Source organism: Echinops telfairi, unplaced genomic scaffold (genome assembly GCF_000313985.2).
Source record: "Echinops telfairi isolate 266 unplaced genomic scaffold, ASM31398v2 ScPeMD7_7469;HRSCAF=8507_0, whole genome shotgun sequence".
NCBI lineage: Eukaryota > Metazoa > Chordata > Mammalia > Afrosoricida > Tenrecidae > Echinops > Echinops telfairi.
The window spans coordinates 14886610-14897566 of NW_022111372.1; the positions used below are offsets into that span (position 1 = coordinate 14886610).

General features: G+C 36.2%; 1 protein-coding gene across 2 annotated transcripts in view; it reads left to right on the top strand.

Moving 5' to 3' along the window:
• Nucleotides 1-10957, top strand: part of GABPA (GA binding protein transcription factor subunit alpha) — a 51598-nt gene that overhangs the window by 29736 nt on the left and 10905 nt on the right. For both annotated transcript variants that reach the window (XM_045284504.1, XM_004713086.2), the window contains exons 6-7: nt 2020-2214; nt 8682-8735. In XM_045284504.1, coding sequence (XP_045140439.1) covers nt 2020-2214; nt 8682-8735 — 249 coding nt within the window. The remainder of the gene's footprint in view (nt 1-2019; nt 2215-8681; nt 8736-10957) is intronic.

Sequence of the window (10957 nt, forward strand, 5' to 3'; positions counted from 1 at the left end):
TTGCTAAGCACTCAAACTTTATCTTCCCCACTTTTTTTTTAAATCGCTTTATTGGAGGCTCGTATAATTCCCATCACAATCCATACATACATCCATTGTGTTAAGCACATATGTACATTTGTTGCCGTCATCATTCTCAAAACACTTGCCTTCCACCTGAGCCCTTAATATCGGCTACTCATTTTCCCCCTCCTTCCCCACCCCCCTCCCTCATGAACCCTTCTTAATTCACAAATTATTATTATTTTGTCATATGTTACACTGTCTGACGCCTCCCTCGCCCTTTCTCTGCTGTCCATCCCCCAGAGAGGAGACTATACATAGATTCTTGTAGTCGGTCCCCCCTTTCTACCCCACATTCCCTCCACCCTCCAGGCATCGCCACTCTCACCACTGGTCCTGAAGGAGTCATCTGTCCTGTATTCCCTGTGTTTCCAGTTGCTATCTGTACCAATGTACATCCTCTGGTCTAGCCAGATTTGTAAGGTAGAATTGGGGTCATGATAGTGGGTGGGGAGGAAGCATTTAAGAACTAGAGGAAAGTTATGTTTCATCGTTGCTACCCTGCACCCTGACTGGCTGTCTCCTCCCCACAACCCTTCAGTAAGGGGGTGTCCAGTTGCCTACCGATGGGCTTTGAGTCTCCACTCTGCACTCAACCACATTTACAATGATAAGATTTTTTGGTCTTTGATGCTTCGACAGCTGGTGGTCACACGGGCTGGTCCCCACTTTCTTATTATCATGCAGTTAATTGATATGTAACCAATAGTGTTTGAACAGATAGCTTTCTCCAAGATGGAAAATTAGTACCAAAGTTAATTCAACAATTATTTATTAAACTTCAGTGACTGGAATGTTCTTTAGGTGCCAGTGATAAAATATTTAAACGTGTGAGCCAGCTTGTAGATGTGTGAATTCACTGAGATAGTAAAGAGTGATTCAGAAAATGAAACTTTGTGGATTTTCCATTTAGACATTCTACATATTTATGAGCAAGGCAGTGTTGTAGGCTCTGAAGACAGAATGGTTACAAGACACAACTCCAGTAGGCGCTTAAGACAGTGAAGTCTTGTGAGGGAGGAGGTAACTGAGTATTAAAAACAATTAGCATGTTGTATCCACCACTATAAGATAAATGCAGGCCCAACTAACTCTTTGCAAGAAAAAGAACAAGGGAAAATAAACCCTGCTTCTCAGACTATTATAACAGTCTATATGCTGCTACAAAATGATCTTTAAAAGTCAAGTAATTAATCCATTCTCTCCAGGTGATCACAGATTTTACACTGAAAAGCAATTTTGAATTTTGTTTTACTTTGTATGAAGGCTTGCCATTAGAAATTTTAGAAATTTTAAAAGAACTGAGACATAAAAATTGTTTTTACTTTGTATACTGAGTTTACATGAGGGAAAATGTGCTGTCTGAATTAATATGTGTGCATATGAGTGTTTGTTTTTATTTACAAATCTAATTGTTTATAATAGTGAGCATATTTATTATATAACACAGTGGTTCTCAACCTTCCTAAATGCCGCGACCCTTTAATACAGTTCCTCATGTTGTGGTGACCCCCCAATCATAAAATTATTTTCATTGCTACTTCATAACTGTAATTTTGCTACTGTTATGAATCATAATGTAAATATCTGATATGCAGGATGTATTTTCATTGTTACAGATTGAACATAATTTAAGCATAGTGATTAATCACAAAACAATAATTATACATTGTGAAATATTTATTTCCAATGGCAAATAAATGAAATTTTGTCTGATAGCATGGGTAACAGTCTTCACGCTGGCTACTCATATGTGGGCATATCTGCATGTGGGTAGACCTGCCTGGAGATGGATAAGAGGAGTGGTGTCTCTGTTTCTAAGACCATCAGTAATGTGTGTTTTCCAATGGTCTTAGGTGATCCCTGTGAAAGGGTTGTTCGACCCCCAAAGGGGTCGCGACCCACAGTTTGAGAACTGCTGGTATAATAACTAACGACATTTTTTTTTCTTTGCAGATCCTATACAGTGGTCTACAGACCAAGTCTTGCATTGGGTGGTCTGGGTAATGAAAGAATTCAGCATGACTGATATAGACCTCACTACACTCAACATTTCAGGGAGAGAATTATGTAGTCTCAATCAAGAAGATTTTTTTCAGCGTGTTCCTAGGGGAGAAATTCTCTGGAGCCATCTGGAACTTCTTCGAAAATGTATGGAATCAGACTTACTATCTATTTACATTGTAACTTAAACTGAATTTTGTTTCTTTTTAACTTTTTTTTTTTTCAGGTTTCTCATTGATAATTGCAATAAGTTATATTTATTAACTGAAAAGGAGTGCTGAGAAGTTGTGTGTACTGTTCTGATTTAATCCCTGTAATAACTATAAATCAGTATTGGGGTTTGTTTATCTCTGCTGTTTGGTCATTCCCCAGCTCATTGAAGTTTTAATTGGTTGATTTGAAAAAAACAACAACAGATTACCAAGTGTATTTTTCCTTATCTTAATCTGGAGCTCTGCTAAACCTCAATGACAGTTGGTGACTGTTTTTAAAGAACTTGCCCAAAGTCATACGACTAGGGGGTGTCAGAACCCAAATTAATGCCCAGGCTAACTAGCATTTAGTTTCATTTAGTTTCTTAAATGAAAGCCTGTGGTCTGCACTTCGCCCTCTTCAGTTATTAAAGTCTTTGACTTCTATTTATTTCATCAGCCAGTTATTTTATTCCTTGCTTTGAAATGAAAGATTATTCACAGGTAGCATCATGCTCATTTTCTTCATCATTAGTGGAATTAAATCTTTGGTGATTTATCTAGGATGAGGTCTTAGAAGTCTGAGTATGCTGTATCTTGAATTTGGAAGTCTCTGGTTTATTAGGATTTGTTTTGCTCCACAGACATCATGACAACTGAGTGAATATTAATAAAAAATATAGCGTCGATTTGACTATTCAACAAAAAGAATTCAAATAAAAGTAAATTATTTGATATGAGTTTTAATCCAACTTAGTTCAGAAACTGTTAAGACATCTTAGAAGCAGCTATGCCCTAACACTGTTTTGTATGTCAGAAGTGTTAACAGAACCACATGTTTTTCAGGAATGAGTGAAAAGGACAAACTAATTCCGACTTGGTTTTGGTATAGTTAAGGATGAAATTGTATTTGATAGCGTTTTGTATTACTAGGTGCCTGGCCCTGGTGGCGCTACTGGTAAGCACTGAACTGCTAATCTCAAAGTAGCAATGCAATAACCAGACACTGTTGGAAAAAGATGACACTATCCACTTCTATAAAGATTTAGCTCCTTGGAAATCCTATAAAGGATTACTGAGAGTCAGAATGAACTCAGTAAAATGGGTGTGTGCCCAGAAAGGAGAAATGTTTCCGGGATAGATTCCCCATTGTAAATTTCATTCTTAAGACTTCCTTCTATCTGTGCACAATTTGCTGTTGGATACAAAATGAGCTTTGGAGAGAGTCTTTGTTTTTTTGTGTAGCTTCTTTTAGGTGTAAAAAAAAAAACTTCTTAGGTTGATTCCGTTTATAGGGCTTATTTCTTTTTTCAGTTCTTAGTGTTCCTGATTGAAGGCTTGTTCTTGGTTTCATAGGTTTGCTTCTCTACAGACTGATAAAGATAAAGTGATTCCCGAATTGTTTCAGATTCTTAACATGTGAGTTATTGTAACATTGTCTTGCAGGAACTCAGGAATTGAAAATAGGTGGTAAGGCTTAGACTACAGTTTCATTTTTCTCACGTTCTTAGTATTTGCTATCTTGACATTTTGTTGTGTTTGGCTTTTTCTGATTCTTGTGCTTTTCATAGAATCTTTTCATTGTGGTGCTGATGCCTTTGTACCTCACATTTCTGTGTTGAGCTCCTTTTGTTTATGAGTTTTCATTTTACCATTTACTATTATTTTACTGTTTATTACATTTTTGTGATTTTCAATTTTGTTATTTTTGAGATTTGCTCATTTTCTTTGAGGTTACCATGTTATAATTTTCTTCCAAATTTTTAAAACTGTTCTGTTTTGAGAACTGTTTGACTTACCTCCATTTGCATAGCTTGTGTTCTTTTTTGGCTCCCTATTTTCAGTCTTAAAAGTTTATTTTGAGTACTAGTTGAAGTGGCTTGATTTCTGGGTGGTGGTATGTTATATGTTGATTTCATATTGATACCTGCTACTGTTGTTGGTTCTTTGTCCAAAGAATTCCCCTGAGTACTTTTTTGTAACATTGACCTTTAAAAGATTTTTTTTTAACACATTCCATTAATTATTCCCTTTACCTGGAAATACCTTTTTTTCCCCTTTTTATTTGATGGATGATTCTTCTGGATATAAGATGCTAGGTTGGCGTTATTTTTCTTTCAGAGTTTGTATATGACATCCCATTGCTGCCTTGCCTGCATGGTTTCTGCGGAAAAACTCCAAGCTTATTCTTACTGGTTCTCCTTTGTAAGTGATATTCTTTTTCCTCCAAGCTTTTCTCAGAATTTTCCCCTTGTCCTTGGTAAAGATTAGATTTTCTTTTGGAGTTTATCCTGTTGGAGGTTCTTTCAGTTTATTGAATGGTTACTTTCTCTTCTATGGTGGTAGGAAAATTGTTCCAGCAGTTGTTGGAGTTTTTTCTCTGGAATTTTTTTTGTCTCTTTCTATGCCTGTGAGGCATAAAATAAGTTACTCCTCTTGGTAATGCCCCCATAAGGATAGCTTTCCTCCCAGATTGCTATCAAGAGATTGTCTTCAAACTCACTAATTTGACCTTCTATTACATCAATTCTGCTTTGTTCTTTCAATGTATTATCTAATTCTGGTATCGTAATATTAATCTTGTAGATGTTTATTGGAGTTTTTGTATGGTTTTTTAAGTTTCATGTAGAGGAATAGGTTTTCCTCAGAAGAGCTCTTTTCTGGAACTATTACTTTTTTTCAAAAATGAAATCCCATGGCTTAGATGAATATGCCAGGGAATTCCTTGCTTTTGCAGCCATCTCACTTGGAAATTTTATGCTTACCTTAGAAATTTGGATTTATCAGGCTATGTCTAACAATATATCTTAAGCTCCACTTCTCAAAATTTAGCCCTTTTAATATAGCCTATTACCATGTAGAATGAAGGCTACAGCATGTTTCTGAAAGGAAGTGATTTCTAGTACAAAACTTATTAACCCAGTGTCTGTTTCCTATTCTTCCTCAATGATCTCCCTTGAAGAAGCTGTGCTGGATAGGTTGAGCTCCTTTCTTAAATATTTATTAGATGACCACCAAAGCCGCCACCTCTCTGCTGTTTACCTTTGTTTGGCTTCATAAAGGCTCTATTGTTCATGGGATGAAAATCAGGAATTGTTCTACTACTGCTAGAACTATAATATACTTCTTACTGTGAATAGCTGCCTTCTGTCACCAAAGACAAAGCTCCCAGTTTTGAGAGGATATTTTAAAAGGGGGTGGGGGTGGGGGGAATCTGAACCTTTAGTATCTGCTGTTTGTTCATAAAATGACAGCTTGCTCATTGAGAACTGCTTCTTAGAACTCTTTCTTTTTTCTTTTTTTTTTAACATTTTATTGGCACTTCATCCATATAAAATGCATTTAAATGGTTCAATCATATCAAAAAGAGTTGTGTAATCATTACCACAATCAGTTTTAGAACGTTTTCTTCTTTGTACTCATTGTTATTTGTGTGATTATTTTTTGTATTGTGGCAAAAAATATACACAGTAAAACATTCTCTACAACTTCTACATGTTTAAAAACAATGCCATTGATTATACTCTGTTATACAATTATTGATATCCTTTTCCAAATTACTTCACCACCATTAACATAAACTAAATGCCACCTAGCAAAAACTTCCTTCTTCACCCTGGTAACCAATGATCAAAGTTGGTTTTATTTTCCTTTTATTTTCTTTTTAATAGTTTTCTTGATATAATATTTGCATATCATATACTTCCATAGTTAAATTGCTTTGAAAAAGAGTTGTATCACCACCACTATCAGTTCTAGTGCCCCTTACCCCCTCCACAATTCTGCTTTCTTCATACACAACCAAGTTTTAGGTTCTTAAGAGGGTGAAGGACAATTCTGAATACTTCTGTGGTCTTAGACTAGCCTTTCAAAAACATTTATTTTTTCTGTGTTCTGTCTCCTAGTCTGGATCCTTCCAAGGTACACACCAAACTCCATTCTGAAAATTGGGATTTGTTGGTGTTTTATGCTGTCAAGTTGGTTCTGACTCAGAGTAGCCCTATAAAGAAACATGTGCCATATTCAAAGTGTTCCTATGTTTTTAGTGTATTGTTAAGCTATTGTCTTCAATTTTCTCATTGAAGAGCTTCCTTTATTCTGTTGTTCTTGCTATGAGTCAGAATTGACTCAATGGCATTGGATTTGGTTTTGGTTCTACTTTATAAAACAATTTCTTTCTCCAGGGAATGGTCCTTCCTGAAAGTATGTGAGACAAAGTCTCCCAATCCTCGCTGCTAAGGACTTTTCGGGCTGAATCCATAATGTGGATGTGTTTGTGCTATAATACTAACATTCATTGCTCTTTTAAGATTAGGGCACGCCTGCCCATTTAGCACAAAGAAAATAATTTTGGTAGCATTTTGCCTTTTCAGGATGTTGTTCCTAGGTGACAAAGAATTGGCTATGACCCCTGGCAATCCCATGAACAAAGACAGAAGAACTATCCGGTCCTTCACCATCGCTTATGTTTGAGTCCATTGCAGCCATTGTGTCAATCTTGGCAAAGGCCTACCTCTTTTACCATGCCCCACCAAACATGATGACCATCTCCACGAACAGTTCTCTCCTGACATGTTCACAGTACTTGAGATCATGTCTCACCATTCTTGCCTCTCAGGAGCATTTTGGCTGTACTTCTTCCAAGACAAATTTGTTAGGGGTTTTTTTTGTTAGTCTGTGGTACTTTTCAGTATTCTGCACCAGCAGAATTATGGAAACCCATCAGTTCAATCTTGCTTATTCAGTGTCCAACTTTGGCTTGCATATAAGGCAATTAAATATGCCATGGCTTGAGTCAGGCACATCATAGTCTGCTAAGTAATCTTGCTTTGCAGCACTTGAAGGTCTTGTGCAGCAGATTTACCCATTGCAGTGTCATTTGATCTCTCAATGGCTGCTTCCATGACCACTGATTATGGATCATGTAAGACAAAATCCTTGACAGCTACAATCTCTTCTCCATTTATCATGATGTTACCTATTGGTCCACTTGTGAAGATTTGGGTTTTCTTTACATTGATATATATAATCCTTACTGAAGACTACAGTCGTGATCTTCATCAAGTGTTTCCAGGCCTGCTCACTTTTAGCAAGCAAGGTTGTGTATCATCTGCATACCACAAGTTGCTAATACGCCTTTTTCTAATCCTGCTGTAACCTATTTTTTCATATAATCCAGCATTTCTAATGAATTGCTGAGCATACAGATTAAATAAGTATGGCTACTTATGTATAAAGAGAGGCTACAACCCTGACGTATACTTTTCCTGACTTTAAGCTACATGCTATGCCCTTGCTGCCTCTTGATCCATGTACGGGTTCTAAATGAGCACAATGGAGTGTTTGGGGATTTTCATTTTTCTTAAGGCTACCCCCAGTTTGTTAAGGTACACACAATCAAGTCCCTTTGCATAGTCAATAAAACACAGGTAAGCATCTTTCTAGTATTCTCTGCTTTCAGCCAAAATCTGCTTGACATCAACAGTGATAGCCCTTGTTACATGTCCTTTTCTGAATCTGACCTGAACCTTTGACAGTTCCCTGTCAATGTACTGCTGCAACCATTATTGGATGATCATCACGAAAATTACATTTGCATGTGGTACTAATGATATTATTCTAAGACTGAGCATTCTGTAGGGTCACCTTTCTTTGAAATATGTACATACATAGATTTCTTCCAATCAGTTGGCCAAGTAGCTTTCTTCCAAATCTCCTTGCATAAACAAATGAGTGCTTCCAATGCTTTATCAGCTTGTGGAAATATTTCAGTTGGTATTATTCTATCAATTCCTGGAGCCTTTTTATTGGCTAATGCTTTCAGTACAGCTTAAACAACTTCCTTCAGAGCCATTGGTTCTTACTTAAAGGTGACCTCTTGAAATGATTGAATGTCGACTAGTTCTTTAAGACTCTGTGTATTCTTTCTGTCATCCAATATTTTGACCATAGAATCTTTCAGTATTGCAACCCGAGGCTTGAATATTTTCTTGAGTTCTTTCAGTTTAAGACAATGTTGTGCATATAAATATGTTTTTCTTATAAGTAATATGACTATAAAGTAAGCTTTAGGTTATTATGTCTGTTTTTATTATTTAATGAATTGTTTATTTGTTCATTTGTTTAAAATGAAGGATCCTTGGTGGAGTAGTGGTTACAAGTTGGGCTGCTAACCTCAAGGTCAGCAATTCAAGACCACCACCACTCCATGGAAAAAAGACAAGACATTTTACTCCCGTGAAGAGTTACTATTTGAAATCCACCGGGGCAGTTCTACCCTGTCCTATAGGGTCATTATGAGTAGCAATTGTCTCCAAGGCAGTGAATTGAGCGATTTAAAATGAACTAACTATTGAATTCAATTTTACTACATGGGTTTGCATTTCTGATTTTTAATGAAAACAATTTTTTCATATCATTCAGATGTGTTGGCAAGCCAAGAACAACAGATGAATGAGATAGTTACAATTGATCAGCGTAAGTATCCATGCATCTATGACTTTTATTGATAAGATTTTTTTTTTGGTACTGCAAAATGTAAGAAAGACTTTTAAAAAATTACTGAACTATTTTAGATATACAGAGAAAACATAACCAACACCGATCTAACCCATGTACACCATAAAATACAAAAATTCTCATATTGAGTAAGTGTTGTAGATACCATTTTTTCTTTATTTTTACTTACAGTGTAACCTGCATGTACTTAATGTTTGAAGTAAAATGGTAATGTATATATCCTATTATCATTAATAATTAAATGTCCTATTCACATTAGTCTTTAATCCATCTTGAATTTATTTTTGTACGTTGGGAGAGATATGGAAACCTAGTTTGTCCAACACCATTTGTTGAAGAGGCTGTTTTTGTCCTGTTGGATATTTCTAAGCTCTTTGTTGGAAGATTAGTTGCCTGTAGGATGATGGCTGGGTTTTCTGTTCTGATCTTTTGGTCTATATATCTCTCGTTGTACCAGTACCAGGCTTTTTTACTATTGTGTCTATATAGTATCTTTTTAGGTCAGATGGTGCTAGACCTCTTCATGGTTCTTCTTTTTAAGAAGTTATTTACGAGCTATTCCATTTCTTTAAAGAATGTATTTGGGATTGTGTTCTACCTGTAGATTGTTTTAGGTAGTAATTACATTTTCACAATATTAAGTCTGGCTAGTCATGAGCACGGGATATTCTTCCAGTTATATAGACCTTTTTGGTTTCCTGTAGTAATGTTCTGTGGTTTTCTCTGTATCGGTTTTTTGTTTCTTTAGTTAGGTTTATTCTTCAGTATTTTATTTTTTTGTTTGGTTACTGTAAATCAGTGGTTCTCAACCTGTGGGTCCCAACCCCGTTGGGGGTTGAATGACCCTTTCACTGGGGTTGCTCAATTCAAAACAGTAGCAAAATTACAGTTGTGAAGTAGAACAAAAATAATTATATGGTTGGGGGGTCACCACAACATGAGAAGGAACTGTATTAAAGGGCCACAGCATTAGGAAGGTTGAGAACCACTGCAAAATGGTATTGTTAATATCTTTTTCATAGAGCTCTCCGCTGGTATACAGAAATCTGATTGATTTTTAGTTATTAATTTTATGTCCTGCTACCTTGCTGAATCCCTTGTTTCTAGTAGGCTTTTTCTGGAGACTTTTGGGTTTTCTTACCTGTAGGATCATATCATATGCAAATAGCAAGAGTTTCACTTCTTCTTTGCCTGTTTGTAGTCCCTTGATTTCTTCTTGGTATCTGATAGCTCAACCAAAACTTCCAGCATGATGTTGAATAAGGGGGGTGGTAGAGGGGATATCCTTGTCTGGTCCCTGTTTTCATTAGAAATGCTTCTAGCTTTTCCCTTTGAGTGTGATGTTGGCTGTTGGTTTTTCATATATAGCTTTTATTATGTTGAGTAATTTCCCTTCATTTGCTTTTTTTTTTAGTGTTTTGATAAAAATGGGTGTTGAATATCGTCAAATGCCTTTCTGCATCTATTGATATGATCATGTGGTTTTTATTCTTTGCCTTGTTTATGTGGTGTTTTCAAGAATATCATACATGAAGAACTCAAAAGGCCATTTGAAAGATAGGAGGGAAAAAGATCTAGGAGAATAACAGAAGAGACCTATTATAGTGAAATGTGCAGTGACCTAGAGTTAGAAATCAAAAAATAAGGATATGCTCAGCTTCTCTTAAATGGAAAGAAGTGAAGAAAAAATTCAAACATCAAATTGCAAGATCGAAAGATATTAAGGGTAAAATATAGAATGGCACAGGAAGCATCAACAGGAGATGGAAGGAATACACAGAGTCACTACCAAAAAGAACTGCATTGCCATTTCAAGAACTAGCATATGATCAAGAGGCATTTGTAAAAAGGAGTTCAAGATTCACAGAAGTATTACAGCAAAACAAGACTGCAGGAATTGATGGCATACCAATTGAAGTGTTCCCATAAGCTTAAGCTCTGGAAGCACCAACTTTTCTATTCCAGGAAATTAGCAGACAGCTACTGGCTAACTGACTGGAAGAGAGCCATATTTGTACCCATCTCAACAAAAGATGACTCAACAGAATTCTCAAATTATATAATCATACCATATGCAAGTAAACTTTTGCTGAAGATCACCCAAAAACGGTTGCTGCTGTGCATTCTTAAGGAATTACCAAAAGTTCAGACCAGATTCAGAAGAGGAAATAGTGTAATGG